At 38.0% G+C, this 27,563-nt stretch overlaps 1 protein-coding gene across 2 annotated transcripts; it reads right to left on the bottom strand.

Moving 5' to 3' along the window:
* Positions 1-2,459: 2,459 nt before the first annotated feature.
* On the bottom strand, positions 2,460-16,455 carry spopla (speckle type BTB/POZ protein like a). Of its 2 annotated transcripts, none has more exons than XM_062432015.1 (12): positions 16,295-16,455; positions 14,034-14,117; positions 10,809-10,922; positions 10,161-10,282; positions 9,730-9,881; positions 9,458-9,585; positions 7,329-7,506; positions 6,630-6,685; positions 6,355-6,477; positions 4,635-4,777; positions 4,475-4,528; positions 2,460-3,970 (listed from the first exon to the last, which is right to left on the bottom strand). In XM_062432015.1, exons 3-12 carry the CDS (start codon positions 10,884-10,886, stop codon positions 3,826-3,828), a joined length of 1,179 nt encoding a protein of 392 aa, XP_062287999.1. In that variant the 5' UTR covers positions 10,887-10,922; positions 14,034-14,117; positions 16,295-16,455; the 3' UTR covers positions 2,460-3,825. The 2 variants fall into 2 exon arrangements, with proteins under 2 accessions (XP_062287999.1, XP_062288000.1); XM_062432016.1 differs by having other exon boundaries at positions 4,475-4,522.
* Between the last annotated feature and the right edge of the window lie 11,108 nt (positions 16,456-27,563).

Genomic DNA, 27,563 nt, shown 5'->3' with positions numbered 1-27,563 from the left:
AAATACAGAATCCGTCTGGAATTTTAATGAGAAGTGGGACTAAATTTTAAAATGTCAGACATTTCCCAATTGTACAGCAGGCTTTAGTTAACTGACTTTGTGTAAAAGTGGATGACATCCAGTCCCGTAGTAAATGGTGTAATGTTCTTTGACTTAGCAATCACAACAGCTTTAAAGGTTGTGTTAAAAGCCATCACACATTAAATGCCATGAGTGGAGATGACTGCATATTGGGGTTTTTAGGTGAGGGCATGTGGCATTGACTAAACACATGGCAGTCATTTCTGTCATTGTTCCTTTAATGGCTGTATCTCATGTCTTTTCCCCATCAGCTGTAAATGATCCTGTCAAATGATATACACGAAGAGAGGTGTATGATAAGGAAATCAAATCTGAGTTGATCTATGTTGATGTTTTAGTTCTACTCCTTTGTGCAAATGCTGTGTATTAATGTGTAACTCTAAAACTAAACGTGTTTACTTATGGCTTCAGAGTAAACAATGTCAATTTATTCTAATTTTTCCAGAGAAATATATCAATGAGTATACTGCTCCTTATTTTTGGTGTTTGTTAAGAAATATCATGTAGATAGATGTCATATTTATTGCTTATAGTTAGATTGTTCGATTTCCATTTTTGTAATCCTTAAAGATTGTACCTATATTGATTTCCTGCTTGCTTGTTTAAACAGTTTCCCCTGTAAAATAGGAATAAGAACACTGCTGTGTGTATACTGTAAGTACAAATGTTCATTTTGGAATATTTGATTTCTTAGGGGGTCATTTTGTTAAAATGAAATTGTAAAGATTAATTTAGGTTTTTATGGCATTAAACCTTATTTGAACTTGGCGCAGCATATTGTGAAACTGAGTCAACTCGCGTCTGTCGGTGCTCACAGTTGTCTCGTTTCATTCCTAGAAGGACTTCTCAATAGGATAAACACACCATTTTAAGAGGTACATTTCAGTGTAGCTTTTTAATGGCCAATAAATCTGTGTCCACAGGCGTGGATGATACCAGAGGTACACCTCAGGGAGCACATCCATTTTACAGTGGCCATCAGGGACAGGGGTCTTTTCATTCGCTTCCATTACTCTTATCTGATCAGGGTGAGGCACCCACTCCTTAGGCATCAAGTCACACCAGGCTTTCCTGCTGCACGCATCCAAATCCTTGGAAATGTCACTTTTCATGGTGAGAATACTGATAATTAATGACACCCATATAATAAATGTTTCCAGTTAGGTAATTGCCCATGTCACACACTGATTTCACAATTAACAGCAATTATTTGTATATTTTTATATCTAATCAACCAAGATGAAAATTTTAATTTACCCTCGGGAGATATTTTAGTTTAGATGATTATTTATGGTTTTAACACCTTTTGTTGCTTAACACTTAAGACTTACAGTCGACAATCACACATTCATTGCCAAAGCCAGACATGCTAATTCTTCCCCTTGCTGCTGTTTACAGACCAGAATTTAACACAGCAAAACGACAGGTTGCGTTTTCATATGTTCATCTGTTTGTTTCTCTCTTATCTCCAAAGACTCTCAGTCCACAAATGCTTTCTCTAGATAACACTGATGTGTAATTCCACTGTTGGATTTGACAAGTTCATAACCCTTAACTGGGTTTGTCAAAATGCTTTCTGGTAAAAACAAACAAAAAACTTAATACTTTAGTAGAAGCGTCTAAGGAACACACAGTAGTAAAAAAAAAATCTCTAAGAGTTCATCACAAAATACGGTCTGCAAGGCATTGAGCATCACACAACCTGTTTGAGACTGAACCCGTCATTTCCTCACATGGAAACAATGCTGACCAGTATAAGACTATTTTTTGTTATTTTTACATAAACTTTTTACGAGAGCTGCTTTAACAATAAACTGTCAGACTTGCAGTGCCATTGTCCACTGCTTCTTTAACAATCTCATTCCCTACAATCCAAATGACTGAACACATTTTCAACTGCAGGCATCTTCTTTCAAGCATCACAGTTAGCGGAGGAAAGCAAAAGAGGAAGATAAAAGGTCGCAGAGGCATCCTAAAGCAGAGATGGCATCAGGGCTTTTCCTGTGCTGAGAGGGGCGGACGAGGATCCGCAAGCAGCCGATGAAGACGTCTCTGTTCTAGCAAGAAAGAGCGGCCTTGTGTGCTTTAATTAGAGATTGTACCGAGCATTCACACATGAAGCAAGAGGAAAAAATGTCTTTCATGTGTTCTACAAGGTTCAACATTATTGATGTTACTTTGCTAATGCAGTCCGCATTTACTTTTGATTATCATGGTGGACCACCTCAGCCTGATATCTACATCCATTTACACGACCATTAAAGAGAAACAGTGTGGATGATAATCACCATTCCTCAAAGTGACAGTGACGCTCAAATCTGACAACTGATTTAATAAATCCCCTGTTAAAAGAAAGAAAAAAAACCTGGGCCACATCAGACTGCTGGAAAATGTTTTAATGGGTTAATGCAGGCATTCTTGCAGACAACAACTTCCATCTTTTTTGCTTCCAAACAAAAGAAGTTTCAACATCTCACCATGATACTGAATGATGAGTAATATCATGTAAAAATGATGCTACCCTTTTAATTTACAAAATCCTCTGAAGTGTCTGTCACACCACACTACGTACGAGACGGACTGAATAAACATGACAACCCCTCATTCAAACACAGAATAACATTGCCAGTAGAAGTGATGCTCAGCATCCTACAAATATCCAAGCATGTTAGAGGAAATTTTTGCACATACTCAATTCATTTAATTCTGCACAAATATGTCAGATAATTGCAGAAAAGAAATTGTTAAACAACGAAATTGGTACTTGGACACTTTCTTTGACAATAACATGACCATGCATTAGTCTTTCCACTTTTAGTTAACCACAATATGAGAATATATAATATTTGCAAGTTGGCAATACTAAGGAAAGAAATTCTCAAAATTTAATCTATAACACTTCACAGATGTATGATCTGGAATATGTCATTCAAATGGGAGACTGGGTAAATACGTCCATATACTTCCAATGGTTTAGAATATATTAGGGCCAAAGAATAGACACTTTTCCGTCTTACATGTACTATAAGAATTGACACTGGGTCTTCATAATGGCAGATTACTTTTTTCCCCCACATATATGCAATAGAACAGACTTTCTTGTACACTGGTCTTCTGAAGATGGTTCAACTGTCATTTACATAGAAATGGTGCCATCAATATGGGGCATACACATCTTTTAAAAAGTGTAAAGAACTGACCTTGCACTGAAAGTGTTCATGCTTTTTAATGTCTAGTCACAAAACGGGCTAAACATTACAAATATATAATATTTCCCATTTAGTTAAACCTTTGTTACGTTCCTATCGAACTCCATATCAAAATGACTATTCATGGGAACTAGTGCAACCTGGAGGAGGCCTGGTCTTTGTGACAAGGCAGGCACAGAGTAAAATAGACAAAGTACTCTAGAGCAGCTCCAGAGCAATGGCAGATATATTAAGGCCATTTTTAAAATTACAGGAAAAAAACAGTAGCAGACAGCTTGACTTGCTACCCAGGCTGAACCGAGTTCAGTTGGGGCAGCAAAGCAAGCAAGCAACACCGATTGAATCAATTTTTTCCCAATCCATTGATGCCAGTAGTCCACGTGCCAGCCTCCCCACATCCCTGGCCAGAAAACTCCACTCTTCTTTATTCAAGTGTGTTCAGTTTTGGTGGAAATAGAGTGGTACCCTCGCTAGTCCTTCCTTTGTAAACCCATGCTTCGCACCTCCAGTAAAGTCCTGGGGCACAATCGGGCAGTCAGGACTGTTTTAGACGCTTCCTGGGTAGACCAAAGGGTGGGCACTGTGCTGAAGCCAGGGCACGAAAGGCCTCGGCTACCAAGTGAGGGTGGGATTGGATCATTGACTTCCAGCCTGCAGTCTCCATTATATCCGTAGCATGACTGTAAGCACAGGCAAAATGAAGTTAACTCTCAGACACGAGAATGTGCACATTAAAAATCAATAAACATAAATGAGATCGTAATGACAGTAAATAAGGAGGACTTGATTGAGAAGCTGTGTTGTAAACTTGCAAAGAGCCATCAGCGCTTCCAACACATGTTCATACGTTGAAACTAATGATTAGGGTGTCTTCTCAAGTTGAATACAACAGAGCGGAAAATGTTTCAAGGTGTCCTATAACAACGTAGTTCATCATCTGAAAGAAAAACTTCCTACAGCGACCACCTCCTGTCCCTTTAAAATTCTACAAATATTCCATTTCCAGGGTTTATCCAGGTATGAGTCTATTAATAACTTGGATACAAGATATGGAGCTTCAAACTGAAAAGGCAAATAGCACTCTGTCTGCCTGGGCTAAAACAATGAATTCTAATGCATCTGGTGGGGGAAGAGATAAGAGTGTGTTATTAATCTTGTGTCACATATATCAGCTAATTACATACTTGCTATTCCAGTTCTTTCCATCTTTACAGCCCAGCTGTCTCAGGACACTGCACCTATGGCAAGGAGATAAAAAGGTAAGCATTCAGGGCTGGTAAACAGAAATGGCAGCAGGAATTTATCACTGGAGGTTTTTTTTTTCCTCCTCTCTGCGATACTTGCCTGTTGATAAAATCTATGGCTTGTGCTTTGAGCTGCTCGGCACTGTGCAAGTCTGCTAGGATGAGGGTGTCGGCCACATTCTCCACTGAAAGGCTGTTGCACAAGGCCTCTTCACACATGACCTTTAAACGCTCCAGCGCATACTGGGGTGGTGGGGAGAGAGGGACGCAAAAAGAAGCAGTTACAGTCAGGATGCAAAGTGGATCTCTGTGACTTGAGGTGTTGCCCTCTACTATACTCAATAAACATAAAAGATAAATTTGCAATCAGAGACAAAAATGCTGAATGACTATGGTTGCAGTAGAAATGACCAGGGTTCAAAATTTCCCATCAGCAGTGTATGAGATTTATCACTTTAGCAATGATTAGGGATATTTTTTAGGTCAAATTAGGCTGTTGCTCAATACCCTGGCTCGCAGTTCAAACTCATCTATCAAATGTATGATCAGTACAATACACTTTGCTACAGGAGGGAAGCTCATGTAGGAACTGGGGAAAGAATGGTGGTGTCAACAAAGGATTTAAGAGTACACAGGAGGCTTCAAATCACAGTCCTCTGGTGAAATATTGCACTATACGTGTAAAGCTGCTTTTATAACAAATGCAACATAACACGAGCAAAAATATGAACATCCCCTGGTGGAATAACAGAGGGGAAAAATCCAGACTAGGGACCTCAAAACAGATTAACGCTCGACATTTTCTTGGAATTTAGCCCTTTTTCGCTCATTTGGGATGGCGTTATTCTGTACTTCCTACGTTTATTTAAAAACAAAACAAAAAAACTCTGCCTTACATGAAATATGTTTACTGCAGAAACTTAAATCCTATTTCAGTGACACAATAATGTTTAAATACCCCAAATAATAGCCAAGAAATGTTCATTCTTGCCACACGCCTACATAGGATAGAAACCGCAGCCTTAAGAATGTGTCACCTTGAACCAACTTGTGACATTCACAACAAAAGCAACATTATAAGCTTTACAAAAAGAATTTATTGAAGAGCAACTGGAATGTACAGAATTATGTTTTACAAAGGGTTGGATATTTTTTTCACACCCCGTACAATTGTTTTGTATTAATGGAAAAAGGAGAGCGGTGAAGGGGCTGAAATAGTCTATAATTTTACAATTCATCAATACTGAGATGATGCCACATAAGATGCGGGCTAACAGCTGTATAATTACAGAGCAGACCACATTAGCCTCATTGACTTTCACACAGGGATGGTCGCTCTACTGACTGAGAGTGCGGAGGCTCCAAATACTGAAGTAGAGGACAGCAAGGTGCATGACTGTCCAGGACTACACTGTATCTCAACATACTGTTTCAGTGTCTAAGTGATCTGATGTTATTAATAGCTACATAATGCCTTGTGATGATACACTAGTTTGAAATTGTAAAAGAAAATACACATAACAACTAAAATGCTTATCTCAGTCATTTTGATCAAGTTCATTCATTTTGATAGTGTTAATAAAATAATTATAGTTTATACTATCTAATTATGAGTGTAAATAAGACAGGAGTTGAACCGGGAGTATTTTCAGGATGTGGCAGGTAACTAAAGCCTAAATAAATACAGGATCTACAGTATCAGGTAACATTGTTGCATTTAACAAACAAACAAACTAAAGCATGTTTGGCAAGAAATTAAGAAAATTATTTTCCTGCCTTGGAAAAACATTAACAAGACTTTTAATAATTCTGATACTTACTTTGTCTGCAGCTGCCAGCAAATTGTCTGCCATTTTTTCCAGGTTTGGAGCCTTTCCCGTGTAGATAAAGCCCATCATTTCCTTAAAGACATCTGGGTCTACGTCGCTAATGTCAACACGGTTCTGCAAGGGAAGACAGAGAGGTTTCTTCACTACTGAAGAACATACATGAAAAAGGAGGTGAAGACTCTTATTACCACTGTGTTACAATGACTTGTGTCTTTTGAGCAATAACTAGAAGTGTGGAAGCAAATTAAAATACCCGTTATTCTTACCTTTTTACTTTCTTCCATTTCATGTTCAAACATAGCATTAAAGACCGGGGACCTTGCTGTAAAATAAATAAATTGGACACGTAAATATAATGTCCAGTCAGCATATTATACATATCACATCAAGAAATAAAGGTGCTTTTACAAAACAGTGTTAAAAAGGAGCAAATAAAAAAACTAAGGCACAAAGCTCAGCTACAGTACAGTGAATTATTACAGTTCTAAAATGTTGCAAAATCCATATAGCTGCCACTTTGTCAGCATTTCTCTCTGACCACTGCAGCTGCCACCACCATATCTAATGGAGCCAAGCTGGAAAAGAGAGCTAGACTTTCAATCTCCTGGATCCTACAGTCATCTGGGTCAAGCAGGGCCAAGCAACGGTAGTGGGGTGGATTAGCGCCCACTGCAGAACTAGGCCGCTACAAATCAAGCCAGGAATACAGACCCTCGGTAGCCTTTCGAGGTGCTTACGGCTCTCAACGAGAGGCCATTAAGAACAGGCATGACATATCTTGCTAGGGCCAATTTGGGGGCTTCTCTCCTGGTTGCTGCTTGCTAAACACCACGTTCAGACAGACATTAGCCCTGCGTGACAAAACACAGCCCTCTCATTCTGAATCAACAACGCAGCCCCCTGCACTGTTTTCTGTCTGAATCCCTGCAAGGTGCCGGGATGCCGCTGGTAGAGGAACTTCTCACCTGCAAGGATCGATTTGTGGGCTTTGAACTCCTGCCCTCTCACATAAAGGCTGCAATCTGTGAAGCGTGAACACTCCCACAGGTTCCCCAGGTCATCAGACAGCTGACACTCCGGTACCTTCAGCATGTTCATGTTGGACTGGCCAGAAATGTTAACAGAGTCCTGGACGACGCTTACCTTTAAAAAAAAAGAAACATTGCAGAGAGAACAAATCACTGAAGCAGCCTCATCAAGGCTAAACATATTAATAAATCCAGAAGTAAATACTGTATGCCAAGCTACTGGAGAAAAATCCCATTTGTGTTTAATTAGCTCTTTTAAAAAAGGTACATTAAAACTGACTCTTGCTTGCAGAAACATCTAATGAATGAGAAAAGGCATTCTGTCTTTAATTTCAATGCAGTTTGTTTATCGAAGTGCCAGTTTCCTCAAAATTGTTGAATCTATCTGGAAGTGCTGTTTAACACACTGTCTCATCCTGGCAGTATTTGGCCAATTGCATTTACATCAAAATTCATTGACACTTCATTTAATTTGTCCCTTGAAAAGACATTTAAGGAGACGTTTATTCTTCCTGACACACAATTTAATTATTTTGAGAACAAGTGTCATTGTAAATGATGTAAGATAGAGGAAGCATTTCACTCCAACAGATAAGAGCTTAAAGGGATAGTTATTATTTTGCAGCAAGAGCTCTTCCTGACCCAAACAGCTGGTCTGTGGTATAAAACAGTGCATGACAGGAATTTTTATGTGGTTTTGAAAATATAGTGCAAAAGACAGAATTGTCAGACAGCAAGGTAGAGTGTTTACAATATTCTAAATATAGTGTACTCTTAAACTGATATTGATTTTTTAGTTTGGCCTTTCTTTGGGTGGTTAAAATACATCTTACTGCTGTCCCCGTCCACAGCAGTACATTGTTTAGCTCCTGTGTCGGTGCTCTTGCCTACATCTCCAAACCAGTGGGGTGCGGAGCGGCATCTACTGCAGTTACACTGACTATGGACAGGTACCACATACAACACCACTTCATAAAATATAAAATATCCCTTTAATGTAGTTTAAAGCAATTGCTAACAATATATTTGCTATAGCTCCTGTATCTACAGTCAGGTGTTAACTGGACATGACAATAATTAAGATAAACTAGTCTTGATTCCTGGATGGTTGCATTAAACATTTAAATACAATCTACTATTGTGCTCATGAACTGATTCAGTATGAACTGATTGATTCTGACACATAGCATATTTAACCCTCACTAAGATTTTATTAAAAAGGAAAAAAATGTACTTTATGAGAAAAAGCAATATTACATCCAACAAAGCAGCAGCTCAGTAACACTGCACTGGTCGGCAGCGACTGAACAAAAGCACATGAAAACATGTTGAACTTCACAGTTAAATCAAACCCCTTAATGCACTTTAATCATTTCCAACTTTTCCACATTAATAAAGTTAGAACTCCAAATTCAGATCTATTCAGTATCTATTTTTTTTACTCCCAGCCTCTTTGTGTCTGTCCTATCTGCCTATGGAAATCAAACCCTGCCTGTCTCTCCCTTATTAACAAGCCCAGGTTGTTCAGACTGAAGCCAATTTACTAATAATTTGACTCCAGTCTCCAAAATTATTCCCCAATTATGAATGCAAACCTGCAGATCTGCTGTGCAAGAAGGTGGTGTGCAAGTCACAGAGAAAGAGATAACTCTGGACATTATTCCAACAGAGAAATAACTGAAGGGACACATGATGCTGTGCTGTCAGTTATAACTAAAAACATGGAAAAATTGTACGAAATAACCACACAAAAAAACAAAGGAGGCTGAAATAAACTTACTGTTTCTATGGAGGATGAGTATGAATGAAAATGGGAATATGTATCAGCCAAATTGATGATCTTCCAAAATTTGTGACCAATTCAATTAAAAATAAATAAATAAAAAATGATTCAGCCAACAAAATGTATTTTTTGTTATAATTGCCTAACCCGTGTGAGGGTGAGAATAAAATGCTGCTATGTGTTATCATGTGCAATTTTGTCAAAATAATAACAGCAATAAATAAAAAGAAAAAGATTGTGTCCATTATTAATTTGAAAAATAGAAAGAAAACCCAGAGTATACCTCACAGAACAGGGTGAGCTTGTCATCTGGCAGAAGACCATTGGCTTCATCAAGGAGGAAATCTCTTCTGATAAATTTTTTGAAGCCCCAGTCTTTGCCTTGGACAAACCTGTATGCTCTTTGGCTTTCTGTAACAGAAGAAAACAATGTTAACTTCAGACATTTCCTTTTCTTGTGTCTGTAAGATAGAAAAAGTGAATACATCTGTGATGTAACAGAAACACCAATCTAGTATAATTGTATGTGATGCCATTCTGGGCGCTTGTACTCACCCATTGCTTTTGTCTCCTCTCTTTTAGCGTTCAACAAAGAAAACTTGAACTTTGCTCTGACTTCACTTTTTGGACAACTAACAAGAAGTAAATACAATGACAGATAATCTTTGCTTTCATCATCAAGTCCCTTTGGATTGACTCGCAGACACCTGGCAAGTAAACAGATAACAATGCATCAGTCATGTTACAAACTAGTAAGTCAAGTTTTTAAATCACTTTTGTTGAAATAAGACTATGATGAGCCTTCAGGTGATTCTCTCGTCCTTTGAGGGACTGAGTGTGTAATTATTATGCAGATTACCCACAATAAAACAAAACATGCAGACTATTTCAATGCCATTTATGTTTAGAGGAAACTGATATTTTTTCTTTTTACATTAAACATATATATCCAAAAAGCAAATGTTAAATTTAGTCTGTGTACTAACCATTTCATTTTATCATTAGGGCCAGAGGAGAAGGTTGAGCTTTTCAACACCTCACCCATTTCTTCTCTGCAAAAACTAAAGTTGTTTATGGTCCACATGTAGGAAAACTTTACAACTTTGACCTTGGAAAAAGAAGAAGGAGAAACACACAAAACTGTCAGACCAGTAAAAAAATAAATAAATATAAATAAATCTTAGGATGAAAATTTGAAGTCTTCAAACTGAAAAAATATGTTTCTTTTGACAGAAATTTTACCGCTTATGTCTGACACAGTAAAGGACTTTTTCCACCACATTTTGTCAGAAAAAGTAGAGGTGTAAATAATAAAATTAATAATGAATAAATTCCATGTAGCTGCTTTGGTTTCAGGGTCCTGGTATTGTACATGCTGGCACGCTGTCATGGCTTACTGTTCACTAAGCTAATAGAGTCATTGTTAATGTTATTATTACCACTTGTGCTTTTCCTACCATGACATGTCAAAATGTCTGCTGTGAAATAGTACCATTAACATAAAAAAGGTGAAGAAAATTAAAGATCCCCATGTGAAAGGACCTGAAATAATCTAACAAAGATGTGTGTATCATGATAGATTCTATCACTTTCTTGTATAGAAAATGATTCAAATAGTAAAATTGTGCCCAAACCTGTGTGTAACACCAGCTTTCTGCCACAGGTCCACTTGACATCTCCCCAGGAGGAGGGGGGGTGGGAACCCGTGACATCACCAGTTTAGAGGTACCACTCACGTCCTTAAAGCACTAATTGTTTAAAAAAAACAACAAGAAACATTGATTATTTTTTTCAGAAATTAACAGCAAAATTTGCATATGGACTAAATTTAGATCAAACTGAACTGTCTGGTTAAAAAAAAAAAAACCTAGAAAAAAATCGCCAAGATGGTCAAATTGCTATAAAATGTGATGAAAGAATAAGCCTGCATCCTTTCTGCAACCTGAAGTCTTGTAATTAAGCGACACAAGACACCAAATTCAGGAAGTCAGTTTAACTACAATTGCTGACAGACCGAAAACCAAAGTGAATTATTCATACTGCAAAATTTGGTGCAGCCAGATGAAATTGTGGTGTGTGTGGTCTGGCAAGGAAATAGTGTTGGCAGAGTCGTAAAAATATACTGCAAAGTGTTAGCATGGCTATCGCGCTAACAACAACAACCACAAAGTTGTAAAATGACAGTGCCTATCAAAACATTTTATGGTTATTATCCTCTATTGTTGTCCTTGGTCTCACTACAGTCGAGCAGTATCTTTTCTTATTTGCTTCTTGAATTATTTTACTCTGGAGTTATAAACAAAAAAAAAAGAAAGAATATACACAAACAATATTTCCTGAATGACAGCTCAACCCCTCCCTCCTCAAAAACTAGCTGGATACTGGAGAACCTTACAATTTCACAAGTCAAATTTCAATCAGACTGAACTCCGTGCGAACCGCGAAAGTGAAAGAGGCAAGTCAATTTAGGGCCAAAAGAGAACATGTCTCACCCAGTTCCACACAGACATGAATGGGAAGTGAAGCTCAGTCTGACTGTTCCTTTTTACTTGTAGAGCTGTAGGCAAATCCCGCACATCAATTTGCTATTCTGTCAATTTTCAAACTTTTGAAAAGTTCACCAAAAAAATGAACCACACTAGAGCAGGACTAAAAAATTCTCTTAAAAAGGTGAAGCCAGCCAGATGAAAGGACAGACAGACTGATCAACTCGCTATCCTCAGGTCCCACCACTAGTCTTTTTTTTTTTAATGGTTCATGAAAACTAAGCTGTATTCCTGCATCCTACCATGACACCTGAGGAGACATCCAGTTACACTTGGTCTTGTCACTTGTGTAGTCATGAGTGCAGATTCTCTCCCAACTTTAGTCTCAAGCTGCTTAATTTTGTAAAAGGAGGAGAAGAAAGAGGATACATGTTGTCAAAGTGAAAAACAACTTCTCAAGTCAAACTGACTGATGAGGTAAATCTGGTGGTTGTTACTTAACAAAACTATTTCAGTAATCACTGGGAGGCAAGCCAGCGCAGATAAGGGTGATAGAAAAAAAAATGCTATGTGTTGTTTTCGTCAACTAACAGGCATTTATTTTTTTCATGTGCAAACCTGCCGCCTTCAAATTTTCAGTCTTTCTGCCTTGAGTGTTACCATGGGAATGACCACTATGATTATCCAGCACTATAATTAAAAGTAAAAGGTTAAATAGTCCATCAACCTTTCCTTAAACGCTGCCGGTACAGGTGATGATTTAAAAGGTGAAGATGCAAACTCAAAAGAGATCATTTAAAACATGACAACACTGGTGTTAAGTTTTATAAGTAATGTCACAAACTCATCTGAAAGCTCCTCAGAACAATAGTTGGTGAGTCAACTGTCTCAAAATTAGAAAATGTGAAAAACTTCTCTATCTTAGGGTTTGGTCACTTTACGGTTTTGCCAGCTGGGCCGGTGGTTTGATTTCATGTGAACCACCAAACCTGCATTTGAGGTTTAATAGTCTGACATGAAGGCTCCAACACTGACAGGGCCAGCTGCTGCTGCTGTCCACCCAGCTGGACGCGGTGGGCAGACCTGGGCTAACGGTGCAGGGCTCACTGATAACCCAGACAAACCCGACCAGGCTGCGTCCAGCTTCCAGCAGCCTGAGAGCAACTAGTTAGCATGTCTAGCATCATTAGCATAGCATAGCATAGCCACTTAGCTGTATGTTTCTGTCTTTTTAAACAGGAAACACTGCGGCTATAACACAGCACCCCAGCACAAGGAGAAGAGCTCGGTATTACAGGTCCAGTCCGGTTTTTGACTTAATATCACACCGGTTTGAACATTTTTACATCAGGCCAACTCGACTTGATCTGATGCCAAGGAAGTGAAAAGCAGTCTTGGCCACCATGGAGCCTCAAGCACTGCCTGTATTAGGCCTGTGTGATATGGGAAGAATCAAATATCCCATAATTTTTTACCAAATACCACAATATCAATATTTTGACAATATTGTAGCGATGACTTTAAGTGCTTTCACAAAATATTTACGCAATGAGATTTTTGCTAAATAATCATCAGTAATGTGGATATAATGACTAATTGGATGAAGGCAGATAATAGAACCGTCTGTTAAGCTCAGAAAATCACATAATGCAGCCTTTAACAGCAGGAAAAGAGAACACTTATTCCATATCACCATATTATGATATTCAAAATCTAAGACGATATCTAGAAAAATATATTGATATAATATCGATTTATTGCCCAGCCCTAGCCTGTATGCATGTGTATTAGTCATAAAATCATCAAATCATAAAATGTGATTTAATACATTATTTTAAGTCTCTTAATCTGCATGACAGTTGAGGCAGCTGTATATCAAAGACAATAAAGAAGTGTTGTTTTTCCGAACCTGACGCTTAGGGGATACATCACCTTTTTTCAGTGTCAGCACATTTAATTTAAATTTTCAGTTCATTTCAAAGCCTCCAAACTCAAACATGTCATCCTTCTCATTCCTCAAAGTAAAATATGTGCAACTACCCTTAAAAATGTATAAACAGTCAAAATGTGGACAGACACATGAGGACAGAGGAAAATCCATAAATCGTTTCAACAATATTTTGAAGCACTCATAAAAGGTCTAGATGAGTACTTCTGACTCCATGACCCCCCTCCCAGAGAATCCTTGCTTAAACACTGCACACAAATAGAGGAATATTTAACCAGCAGACATCCGATACATGACTCAGACATTTTCTTGATGTTACAGGTTCAACGACTGTTTTGTACGTTACACAGCTGCAACTGAACCACTTTTTTTTAGCTATCAAATCTGAATCAGCATCAGCAAGAAAATTATAACCTTAACTTCACCTCTTGAATGGTTGGAAATGTTCAAAGATGGAGTTTATCTAAGTTATCACAGGATCCTTCATGGCCCCATCTTCATGTTCCAGTCTGGAGGAGAAAAGGCAGACATTAGTCCTGGGAAATGTACCCTTTTAAAAGTAATTAAAGTTAGCCTCTTACATGGCTCCTACATTACTGAGGCATCTGGCAATGAAATAACTGCTGTGTCAATACACCTAATCTACCAAGGGGCATTAATTAATTATGTAATTCTAACCGGGAATCCGTTCAATCCATACTGACTCAGACCTGCGTTCAGGATCTCTGTTCACAGAGCCGGGCCGCCTGTCAGCAGCCGGCTACCCTGCACTCATAAGCCTGACTGACAGCAGAAATTTACTGAACCAAAAGAGTTTTCATGTTGGCTCCATGGGAAGAATTCAACTGTGTTTGGATTTATTGATTCATTGATTTTTATTTCCCCATTCACCATAGTGGGGAATCTGCCTCTAGTGAAACGGACACAGACAGACTGAGAGGCTTGATCAATCAATGTTGATACTGTTCATAATTAAGTTTACAACACATACACAGCTGGATGTGTGTGTGATTTAAAACAGCTGTCTGTGCAGGTTATGCTTCACTAAACACGACAAAATACATGTTAAAAATGCAGAGGGTGTCTGAGAGACGTGTGTCTTAGACATTTAATAATATGGAAGCATTAGTGTCAATACTCAAAGTGACAGCAATTGAAAATGAGAAATTTCTACAAAATCAATCCCATCAGTTAAAGGTCAGGCTAACAATGTTCAAGTCTTAAAACAACAGCCAGGTACACAAATCAACATTAAACTTCAAAAGCTGTTTCCCTTGCTGTTATCATTCCTCCTGCTCATACTAGCTATTCAAAAATCAGTTTCAAATGTGTTTTCAATGTAAGCAATGATGGCCAAAAGTGCTTTTAAAAGTTGATGTGAAGCTTGTATACGGCTTCAGCAGTCTGAGTTAATCATATCAAGTAGATATCTGCCATACTGCAGTGAAGTATAGTAACAAAAAGAGGGACTTTGGCACTAAAAAAGACTGTAACAATGAAAGATATCTCCTTGATTAGACTAATGTGGACGGCTAAAGCTTATTATTAGCTTCAGACAAACTTTTGAATACATTTTTGCACAGGAGGAGGGGTGTGGATTTTGGCCTCCATCACTTACATTGTGATGGAGGCCGAGTGCATTATGAAGGTATCTTGTGTGAACAGGAGGAATGATTTTATCAAGGAAACCTTTTTGTCAATGTCCATATTGGCACCTGGCTGTTGCTTTAGACTTTAAAAATGATGAACCCTAACCCTTAAAGCTAACAGATTTCTGGCTCAGTGTGGCTGTAAATACCTTACCATATTGAGATTATGGTGATGTTTTTCGTGTATCCTAGCCTGTAGGTGAATGTTAGACCCATAATTACATTAGCTAACTCAAGATTAACCTGCAACTTTGTTTGGCTCACACATTAGCTACAGTCTTGCAGTCTTTCATGCAACAGTAAGGATGCTATCCGAGCTGATATCTATAGCTTGTTTTTGAATTAGTTGAAAGCTAAATGATCGCATCTTCTTCTTTAAGTCACAGATATTACACTTAACCTTAACTCTAAATGCAATTTGAGATGTACAAACGGATGTGAAACACCCTTAAATAGGGAATAAAATCGTCAACAAAGCTACAGCTCAGTGTTAGCGTAACATCAGGTGTCAACACTAATTTCAAAATATCGCTTTCATTATTTTTACTTCACCAGGCTCATCGCTCTTTATAAGCTAATGTCACCAACAATAGTATTTTCCAATGACTATTAAGATGCATTAGCTACAACAATATATTCTGTGTGCAATACGGTTATTTTTTTAGCTAACCCAAGCTAACATTAATGTTCTCACACAAGCAAGATTAATGTTAATTTCCCCCTTTAGCTTTACACCGCAAATGCTAGCTGCTAGCTTCACACATTATAACACATTACCGGGTAGACTTACATTGGCCGCAACACACACTAGCAAAAGGATACATGAAGTTAAGTTAGTAGATGTGATGTTTAGACAAAAAGGGGGGCCTTCATCCTGTGACAGGATGCTAACTAACCGAGCTAACGTAAACCCTTCACGTTTTGGTACAATCTTGCTGGTGGGAAAACAACGTCGGCTAACTTAGCAACTAGCCGAAGCTAATCTGTGCACTGACTGCCCACAAAAAAAGTTTAAAAAAGACCCGGTGACGGCGTACCTTTCAATTTCATACTTCCATATGTATCGAGTAATGCATGTAGCTTTGTGTCACAGTCGCTCCTTTCACCCTCCGTTACTTTAAACTGTTTTTTCACTCAGACTCTTCACAGGGTTTCTTTGTCTAATTTATATCTGTGCTAGCTTACATCTGTCTGTAGCTGGCTGGTAGCTTCACAGGCAGACTGTACGTCTACTGCGCATGCGCTAAATTCGTATAAAGTGTCTGCTCCATCTCATCTCAGACAACCTCAAACAGTGCAAAAACATATAATACTAATAATTATATTCAGGGTTGGGAAGGTTACTTTGGAAATGTAATAGGTTACAGATTCCGAGTTACCCTATTTAAAATGTATTAAGTAGGGTAGATTAGGGTAATGTGGGAAACTTTTTGCAATTCTGACTTGTTTACCTTATTTACATATAAATCCAGTACATTATATCACATAACACCTTATATCATTATGAAATACCTGAGATGTTTCGTAGTTAAATTAAAAGACATTTTTTGGATATTGTACATAGTGTGCCAAAATGTTTCAGAATGTGTAGTGTTTGTAACGTGGGACACTAGTTTTTAGGCTTAGAAATACCAAAACTTTCTGAAATGTGCACACCCATAGTTTTTAGGTTAAAGAATGAGTAGCCTGTATGTTCATGTGTAATTTTAAACAGTATAACTTACACAGTATGCATATACTACCTAGCTTTAAAATAACTAAATAAAAAAATAAATAAATGCACTGGAGTCTAGTTGTCCCACATTAGTCAGTGTCCCACATTACCCTAATCCACCCTAATGTAACTATTTCAATTACTTCATCAAAGTAATCTAACTTATCACATTTGATTACTTTTTTATTACTTTTCTAATTTTCTAAGAAATGTTTTCAACTGTTGGGGTAAAGTGTTCCAATTAAGCCCACCAAAATCAAAGTTCAGGTGTTTTTCATGGATGCTGACATGATTTATAGGGAGATAATTTCTTATAAAGCAAGATTTATCTCGCATTTGAAAAATGTATTTATTAGTTCATGTAGATTTTTGAATATAAAATAAAGATATTTTATGAAAAAAAGTCAAAAGTTTGGCATGGGCTTAATTGGCACTGTGACATATTTAGGATCACTACATCAAGGCAATCATATTTTTGTCTAACTAATATATCTGCATATATTTCAGGATGTTGTGCATCCCTTCAAACAAACAGAATGAGTGTAAACATAACTGTTTCGATAATATAGCATGTCCAAAAAAAATTGGTCTTGTGGCACAACTTACCCCGCGTATGGGATAAGTTGAGCATAGGAGCGGAGTAAATTGAGCCGTATCCCTACTCCCCCCCCCACCCTCCTCCCCACCGTCTCCCTCCCTAAATAACAGTCACTTCTTCACATTCATGTGTATTTTTATTTATTATACACAATTCAACAGGTACAATACCCTTTTTTAAAAATTATTATTGCATATTACTGCTAAACAGCTGTTTTGTAAAAAAACATTTTAACATGAGAATGCCTTAAAGTGCGCTTAGGAAGAGACATATGGCGCTTTTTCACTACACAGTTCCAGCACGACTCGCCTCGACTCGGCTTGCCTCGCCTCGGTACGGTTCCAGAACAGACCTTTTCCATTACAAAAAAGTACCTACTCAACGTGGGCGGGGTTGTCATAGCACGGCTTTGCGAAACTGCCGTGACTTCGTTTTATACGCGACACAAAATACATAAACAATGGAGGACATTGAGGCAGTGGTGTACTTGCTGCTGTTTGTGGCTTTCTGTCACACACAAAGCAAGAAAATTGAGCCGTATGGCTGTAACGCTGCTGCCGGTATTTAAAAATGCCGGGTTTGATTCTTGTGTGGAACGGCTCATGAGTCTTCCAGCGACAACTACCAATCAGCGGCCAGCAGTGTGTCGACGTCACATTTTAGTACCGGCTTGGCTCGCTTGGAACCTCATCAGAGCAGGTACTAAAAAAGTACCAGGTACCAGGTACTTTACCTAGTGGAAATGCAAAAAGAACCGAGGCGAGTCGAGTTGAGGCGAGTCGTGCTGGAACTGTGTAGTGGAAAAGCGCCAATAGACTGTATATAAGAAATGGACGTAACATCAGTGACGTCACCTATTGGTTTGTGGACTGCTGCTCGGAATCCAATAGTTTCGATCTGTGCCGTGCCATCTTGAAAATTTCAGGTGCATACCATGAAAAATAAAAACACGGATTCTACTTATATGGGCATCAGGAAGAGCAAGAGGACGGAGCGGGGGAGGTTGCGAGGGCTGGATCTACCACAGTCTACACCAGCAACCTGGTGATGCTAACCAAGTTAGCCGTTACGACTAACTATAACCACAAAACTCCGGAGAAAACTGTCGGTGTGAAACAAGTTCACAGCTATTTCCTGCAGTCTATCTGTCCGCGCTCCTGAACCTGTCAATCAATCAACCTGTCAATCACAACGTAGTCACGCCCTAATGCATACCCTGCTTTATCGTCAAATATAAATTCAGGGAGGCCAAAATTTCACAAATAAACATCCTACTGCATTGAAGAAGGCTTTAAACTAGCGATTGAGACCATAAACACATTTTGAAAACGTTTACTGAGGTTAGTAATCAAGTGAGAATTTGGTGAATTATCCATTGACTTGTATAGAGACGGAAGTCCTTTTGAACACAAAACAGTCGCCCCCTGGTGGCCTTATGATATAATGCAGTTTTAAGTTACTTCCGCGTTGGCCTCATTGCAGAGGTACGGAACTCCCCACCTGGGAAGAGAACATTAACAGCTGTGGTCAATTATGGACTAGTAAAACATTTGAACAATCTGAACTGAAACTCTCATCCTCTCATCATCCTTCCTTTCTTCCTCTATCTATCCTCTCTTCTATCCATCTTCGTTAAACTCCTCCCTCTATCTTCCTCTCGTTCCATCTACTCCCAACCCACCAGCTCAACTTACCCCTGGCCAAATGGCTCAACTTACCCCAGAGCTACCATTTGGACTTTATTAGTCCCCACAGCTAAAATGGTGCAGTTTTATGCTAGGTTTATGACCTCATGTTGTAGCTCATATATACCACAATTGATTTATAAAATAAATTTAAAATTATCTATTTGGTCTAAACACAATTCTCATGAAACTTATGATAGACTAAATTCACTTTCAAGAGTGAAAAATGTTTTTTTGGAAATAAAAATCTAACCACTTTACCCAGGTGGTTCTTACCTTCAGAGACTCCATGAAATGATGCCTTCCTCCTAAATATTTGGTCACATGATCAATGTTTCCTTGCAACAAGGGGTGGCTCAACTTACCCTTTGGCTCAACTTACCCCAGTCTCCCTATAAGCCCAGTTTCTAAGACAGACATTAGCACTTAGTTAGACAAAGAGTCTGTGGAAATATCCATTGAGAAACAACTCTAGTCTTGGACTAGACTTAATCCCCCATGCCCTATAATAGGTATAATATAGGTATAATAATTAACATTCTTACTATCTTCATTTGAGTTATAGACTGAAGTCTTTGGTTAAGTGTTGATGTTAGATATTGAGCACCTATAGGTGAGATGAAAGAATGGAAGTCATTCACATGTCACATGTCAGTTGCACATGTGGGTCTCATATATGATAAGTTGACTGTGTGTGTGTGTGTGTGTGTGTGTGTGTGTGTGTGTGTGTGTGTGTGTGTGTGTGTGTGTGCGTGTGTGCGTGTGTGTGTGTGTGGTAAAAAGGTAGGTTCATCTTCTGTGTACGATGCATATAATAACCCATCTTCATTGGATTGAGACAGAGAAAAAGATGATATAATGTAGCTTACATGAGAGATGAAAACCCCCAACTGCAGCTCATTCTCAGCCAGTCTTCACACTGTCTCTTCTGTCTATTTCTGATGTTTCTCGTCTTGCAAACACAAAGCAGCTTGGGGTAAGCCATTCACTGAAACAATACTCTATAATGGCTCCCTGTAGGCCTATGATAACTAATTCCCTTTCTGATGGATGGACACTGTTCTGCAGAATGAGCGATAAATGGCTCCTCTGCACCAATCAGTCTACATTCATGGAAAAAATACGGTATACTCTTTTTCTCCCAAAACACCTATGCAAGCCAGTACTGTAAACACAGCAGCTAAAATGTCACATTTTGATACAGAAGCTCACATCAAATGTTTTTGATACACTGACCCATCTTGAAGTGGAAGGGATGGAAGATAAGATCACAGTTGAAAAGATACAGGGATGCTTATCAGGAATTTAAATCAGTTTAATTTAAGGGCAGGGAAGCAGGATTTACTGAATGTGTCCACATACAACATATGCTAAAAATTCAAGAAGAGGAAGGATCAGAAATATTCTTTTTTTTGCATTCATCTGCTATTCTTTTAAAAGCACTGATATTTAATCAGTCGCCAAGTGCTTGTACATGGGGGAATATTGGGTCTCTCTAAATTAAAAGAGTACAGTCTAGACCTGCTCTATGTGAAAAGTGTTTTGAGATTTCTTCTGTTGTGATTTGGTGCTATATAAATAAAATTTAATTGAATAGATGTCGAACACAGTGTGTGCACCTGGCACATTATGTGTTTTTTATTTAGTTTTACATCAATTTGATTGCCATGTTTTTATTCTTAGTACCTGTTTGGCTTTAGAATGAACTTCACTGAATACCTTTTTTGTGTTTTTGTCCTGTTTGAGAGGTTGAAAATAAGTATGAATCACCATATGTTATTATTATTATTATTATTATTATTATTATTATTATTATTATTATTATTATTATTATTATTATTATTATTATATGTGTGAAATATCTCCTTAAACCACGGCTGTGACCATTTCTGCGCCCAATCTACACTATTGTTCTAATTAAGGGGATCAATGAGTAATACTGATGTTTTTCCTGACAAGTATTCAGTGACTTCAATGATGAAGACTGGTACAGACAGACGTTATGAGCAGAGAGAAAAAGGCTTCGGTGACAAGACGAGCCCCAGTGACCTCAGAACATGGTCATAGATGCCAAGAGAAAAATTGAGCATGACATTAATCACACACTTTCTTTCCAGTTTTTTGGAAATAAAGTCATAATACTGAACAAAGGAGATGGCAGAAAGATTCCAATTTCATCAAATTTGATTAGATCTAAGTAATAAAATATATGGTAATATCCAAATATGGCAAATAGGATGGATATAAAAGACAGCCGAAAAGTATTTGTCAATTACCAGTAGTCCTGAATAAAGTTCTTTATTTACTAGTTTCCCTTTAAAAAATGTCAAAAAAAAAATGTAATGAGTGTCCCATCATACTCTTCTTACACGATTCATAAAGTATGTATACACGTAAAATCCAGTAACACAATGTGTGATATTTAATTTTTTGATTACATTTTTGTCGTAATCACCTAATCTATTTCTACTTCAGCTAAATATTTTTTTTATGTTTCCAAGGCTGCCTGACTATCAACTCTTTACATAGAGAACTCAAAACTGCATTGTATTTTGGTCTATTGATGCTACTGTTGTAGAGAAACTGTTCCTTCTGTCTCTTCTGTGATGGATTTGAACAATAAAGACTGTTGAAGTTTTGGCACAAAGTTTTGATTTTAAAAGTAAAACATTACTGCTGATCTAAACTGAATAGTTCAGTATGTTTCCCAACCAAAGAACAAATTGAGCCTTGAAAACAGCATGTATTGCAAGCAGCTTCTACATGTTTTAATGGTGGATTTTTAATTTGAATATGTCCCATGGTATAAAAGGAATCTAATCCCAGCTATATGAAATGCTAATCATTCTGTAGGCTGTCATTAACTTTGGCTACTGTATCACCTTGAATCTCCTTGTCAAACTAATCTCACTGGTTGACCATAGACTGAAAATGTGAAAATTAGTTTCTCCTTTCACTGAGATCATTTTCAACTCTGTGGCATCCGGTGTGCCCTTTACCTCTTTTATGCACGCATAAGAATTTTGTAGTTCATAATTGGTTTGATATATAGCACCTCTCCATTCCCAGTATTAATCACACCGAAACTCATTTGATATATTAATCTTTAATAATTGGTATTATTAGAAACGTTGCTGTAATGTTCAGCATGGTAGTGCAATTTAAGAGACGCCAGTTTAATCATGATTTTTGTTAAATCTTTGGTGGCCACACAAGAGCTGACAGTGTATTTGAAGTGTACATAAACTATGGACAGATTTCGGAATAACTTCACCTGTTATGATCCTATTTAATCCCCCCCCCCCCCCCCCCCCCCCCCCCCCCCCCGTAATGATTGTGCGATACAATGTTACATATATGACTATAGTTAAGCATTCAAGATTCATCTTTTTCAATTGCATTTATAATGCAACTCTTCAGGCACAAAACTGTAAAGTTTTCTGAATAAAATTCCAGTGTCTGACTGAAGGTCAGCATATGAAATCAGTTTAGTCTTGTTGCATGTCACTGGAGGACTGTGTTTGCGTTTTATTCAGATGATTAAAAAACATGACACAATACGACTCTCAGTTCCAATATTTAAAATGTGCAGCTCCACTGAGCCTGAGCACTCAACTGGGACTCCAATACTTAGATGTAATCACTGGAAAAGCTTTGAAGACCTTTTTTCCTCTCATGTGCTAGACCCTCCCTCTAATGAAAAGAGATTTTGCCTCCTTCAGTCAGTTGGTTCTGATAACTGAGCACTTCAGCAGACAGTAATACAGATAGTAGGATTTCCTATACTTCTATGTATTTCCTTTGTGAAATAAAACAAGCAGTAGCCTAAATTAATCCCTTTTAGCATGTGAAATTACATTATAATGTTACTGCTTACCTGTCATGTGAGTGATTCAGACACAGCCAGAAAACCTAGACCTGTTTGAACAATATATAATGTGGCAATTCAAAACTGCATTTACCAAAAATATGATGAGCCAAATATCTCCAGGGTTATAACACCGTAGTTTAACACCAGAGTTGGGATAAAATTAACTGTGAGGGGGAGCACAGGAGGGTGGGTGTAATGAAACTCCAAACAAGATTAAATCACTTGTTTCCATTTCGTTCTTTCTAATTAAGTGCTTTCTGTGTTTTTCCTTCCCAACAATCTTTGAGCCTTTCCAGGATTTTGACAGGGCTGATTATGTAGCATGAAGCAGATGCTCTGTTGCCAAGATGTCCATTGACAATTATTGCTATTCTTCATAGCTCATTTCCCATAGAGCAGAGACAGAAATTGCACACTTGCTCCATGTTATTAATAGTGCCGCTTGGTATGGAAATGAGACACTAATTTAACCAAAATAAAAATTTTCCCCCCTCTGGTTTGATTATCAAATGAACTATGACACTCGTGAAATCACAGTTATTAGTTTTAAGATTAACACATTTCAACCACAATCTTCTACGTTTCACTTGATTAAAAAACAGATCAAAAACATTTGACAAGCTGTTGTTTGTTTGTCTCTGTGTGTCTAGCGTAGACAGCAGGATACAATTAGACCTGGTCAGTCCTATTCACATGGGGAACTTATAGGAGTGTTGTAAATTAAGAGCAAAATAAAAACACTACAAAGGCAGTTTTGTGCAGGATTTACAGTGAACATGGTGTAATTTTTAATATTTTTTCCTGCAAAAGACGATTAAATCTAATTATGATGACACTAAATCTAAGTATTAGGCGTAAACATAAATACAAATGTCAAATATGTTAAAAATTGAAATCTCAACCTTTAGTCTGATTTTCAGTGAGTAAAAAACCTTTTCAATAGAATTGACGTTAGGTGACTCACTTAATCAGCCATTCCACAGTTTGGACATGAAAACTCATTGGTTGCCTTGTATATGTAGGATCAATGTCCTGCAATGTCCCAAAACTCTGCAACTATGTATAAAATAGGCAATGAGTTATTTATGTTGTTCCTCAATTTTAAATGTGAACACCCTGAAAGCTTGTGAAGAACCTCAATGAAATTACTAACCATCTTAAAAATTGTAATCAAGATGCTTGAAGTGCATTTTAACTAAGCAGAAATAATAAAGGTTAAAGGTCTGGTTGGAGCAACATTGTTTTACACCTGAAACAAAACATGATCCAATTTCTTCTGTGTGTGCTGCTACTTCACTTCATTAGGGCCCTTGTGCCCTTTTGAAATACAAGTGATTAAACGATTATCATTTGCTATTTTGTCACATTTAATATAGTTAAAGAAAGAAAAAAAACATGGCGTTAAATATGAGCAAAGCACCATTGTAAAATCATATTTGTACACAACGTACCGTCAACACACATACAGTCACATCAGAAGTGAGGATGCCTTGTTGTGAGTGCTGAGGGAGGACTAAGACATCATGACTTGATGACGAGGCGTCTCATTTCTCAAGCAGGGAGCTGATGATAACCTGTCATTCTTCTGGTCTGCTACACCTGCACACTAACTGGCTGCTGGGACTCGCTTCTTCCTGACAAGCTCCTGTCTTCTCTGCCCTTTCATCTCCTCGCTCCACAAAAGAGAGTTTAGAAGTCTTTTATCTATGCCTGGGGGTACAGTTCCTTGTCTGCCAAGAGAGGAATTCAACCAATTAAGCCCGTGGTACCACGCTTATGAACCATTCATTACAGGAAGGGGTCTAAATGTTTTTCAGTATTTTAGTCTGTATAATTTGCAAACCCATTGCGAGTCGACAAAAACTTATATGGAAAAATTGAACACAACCTGTTGTTTTACTGTATGTAAATTTGGATCTGGTTTTGTAGTCTAAATGTTATAGTCTACTTTGTCTAATAGGAGAACTCACTAGTTACTGTTTAGACGACATTGGTATTGGTCGCACACAATAACACACCAGAATTACATTTCTAAAAAAAATAGGATATGTATTTCTTTTATAAGTAATACAAAACAGTTTTATCTCTTTCTCATCATGGTGGCCGAGCGGTCTAGGATGCATTTAACCCTGACTTCTGAGATTCGAGTCTGGCATGTTTTGTGGATCCCTCACATCTCTTTCAGTTATTTTGAGACTTTCTCCCCAAAAAAAATAGGTTGTAATGTCGGTCACCCAAAGACATATATGTAGTTACGTTCGAGTGACAGATGCCATACAGTTGCCATAGTAAATATGACCCAGAGCAGCACATGACGTATATAGTACCAGTCACATACTTGGACACACTTTGTCATTGAAGTGAATGGGATGGTGTGCACAAACGTTTGACTGGTGCTATATATATGTAAACAAATGTTTTTATTTGGAGATTGGGTGCATGGAGGCTATAACCCAACTGACTTATTATTGTGGCCGTGGTGATGAAGGTGATTAATTTCAATTCAAACCATGACTTTTCCCAAACCCAACCAGACCTTAACCACAGCCTTGTCACATCATAAAACAGATTTTTTTTTTTGTGTGTGTGTGATAACAGTTTATAACATTTTTGGAAACTGCAGGAAAATAATGTCATCCTGCTGATTACTGCTAATAGGATCACCAGATTAGAAAACGCTCCTATGTGTCATTGAGGAGTGCTCATTGTCAAACAACCTATTATGACGTTTAATTTGGAGAACTTGTGCACTTTCCGGTTACTCCACTAATAAATATCCAATGAAGGTGAAATCCCATTTAAAAAATGCCTTAAGAAATTGTCAAAAGCTTAAAATATTCCTTTTGCAGATGGTACTTGAAATGCTCTGAACTCCCTCCATCTCACTTTTTCTCTCTCTTGTATTCACTCCTTGTATATAGCATTTGCAAAGCACACACTCGTGCACTGAAGAGATACCCAGCATGGATGCATTACTGAGAGACTGTCTGTGAGCAATTGCTGATCCTGGGGAGTGATAAAGAGAGCCAGGCTGTCTGATACCTGAAAAAGGAGGCTGGCGAGAGTCATGTAGCATATAGACCAGGAAGGTCACCAGCTGCCAAAGAAGGGCCGGACTCGTGCCAGAATGTCCTCCGCTTCTCCTCTATTTACTAACATTAACGACATTGGGAACTTGCAGTAAAGGAATGTATCAAAGTAAAATAAAGTGTGTGTTTATGACAGCAAAACTTTAGTTTAGTACAAATGAACACTTCATGAATGGCAAAATAGAATTTAAATAAATACAAGACTGATTCGAAATCATGACACAGTGATCTTGGCCTTTGCACATGAGCTGCAAGAGGATTGATTAGAAGATATGCAAAAGCGATAATCCGCTGGACATCCTCACTATCGCTACTTGTGCATATGGTCATTTTAAGGACGTGCTTATCTCTGGCACCAGAATTTACCATGCTAATAGATTTATTTCCTTACAACCCTTGACAATCAGTACCAAGTCCATTTGCATTTGTTTGGAGATGCATGCCTAAAAGTCACATTTACTGAACTGAACATACACTTAGGGTTTTTATTTTATTTTATTTGTCATGCTCATGTAAAGCTTTACGACTATCTGTATATTATGCATGCTCCATAAATCAGCTGTGTTTTACATTCATTATTTCAGTTTCAGTCCTCTGTCATGTCATTTCCTTGGGATTTGACAGATGATTGGATTTGATTTTGGGTCTCTTTTCTTGTTCTAGACACCAGATTTTCAGCAGTGTTTAGTCACTTATTTATCTGCAGGCTTCCCCCAATCACATTTCTAGGCAGGTGCATGGCTGCCCTCCACAAATTACGTCCAGGATAATTTCATATTGATTAATGCAGATGCGTTCCTCTTGGCTCTCATACCCTACCTACAGTCTATTTGGTATAAATTACTGAAGCCATTTTGCTGCACAAAGCCAGCCCTCTCAAATAAGGTGCTGGCTCATGTGTCGACTGGGGCCCCCAAACTACCCCTCTGCCTGCAGGAACCACTAAAGCTTTTAATTGCCTTCTGTGCAAATGGTCCTTATGCACTTGATAAAGTATCTAGAAAGTCAGGCACGGTTTGGTAGAGGCTTAGGGGAGTCTGTGCACTTGCAGTATGTATGAATGAGATAGAAAATGTGGGAGGGAGATAGGGAGAGAGAGAAAGAGAGAGCGATACAAGTATATAGATACTGAGACTTAGTGACGGCTGATTGGTGAATCCTATCCATGATATTACAACCTTTATGAGTATGGTGTGAAAGTTTCCCTTTACGAGCACTGTCATTGCTCAGCAAAATACTTGAATAGCCCTGTTAGTTGACCACAGGATTATTTCCTTCTGTGTACATCCGCTACAGTAGAGTGGCTGATAACCCTGGGTAAAGCGATAAACAATCAAAGTGCGGCTTCA

The sequence above is a fragment of the Scomber scombrus genome, chromosome 13, assembly GCF_963691925.1.
Source record: "Scomber scombrus chromosome 13, fScoSco1.1, whole genome shotgun sequence".
Taxonomy (NCBI): domain Eukaryota; kingdom Metazoa; phylum Chordata; class Actinopteri; order Scombriformes; family Scombridae; genus Scomber; species Scomber scombrus.
The sequence above is the reverse complement of the archived record's forward strand: the minus strand, read 5'-3'. Positions and strand labels throughout refer to the sequence as shown.

Excerpts from the sequence above, each read along its gene's own strand:
- spopla (XM_062432015.1), bottom strand. The coding sequence starts at position 10,886 with ATGTCACGGGTTCCCACCCCCCCTCCTCCTGGGGAGATGTCAAGTGGA. Across the intron at positions 9,882-10,160 it reads CCTAATGATAAAATGAAATG|GTGTCTGCGAGTCAATCCAA; the intron begins GTTAGTACACAG and ends TTTACTTGCCAG. Across the intron at positions 4,778-6,354 it reads TGCTGGCAGCTGCAGACAAA|TATGCGCTGGAGCGTTTAAA; the intron begins GTAAGTATCAGA and ends CCACCACCCCAG.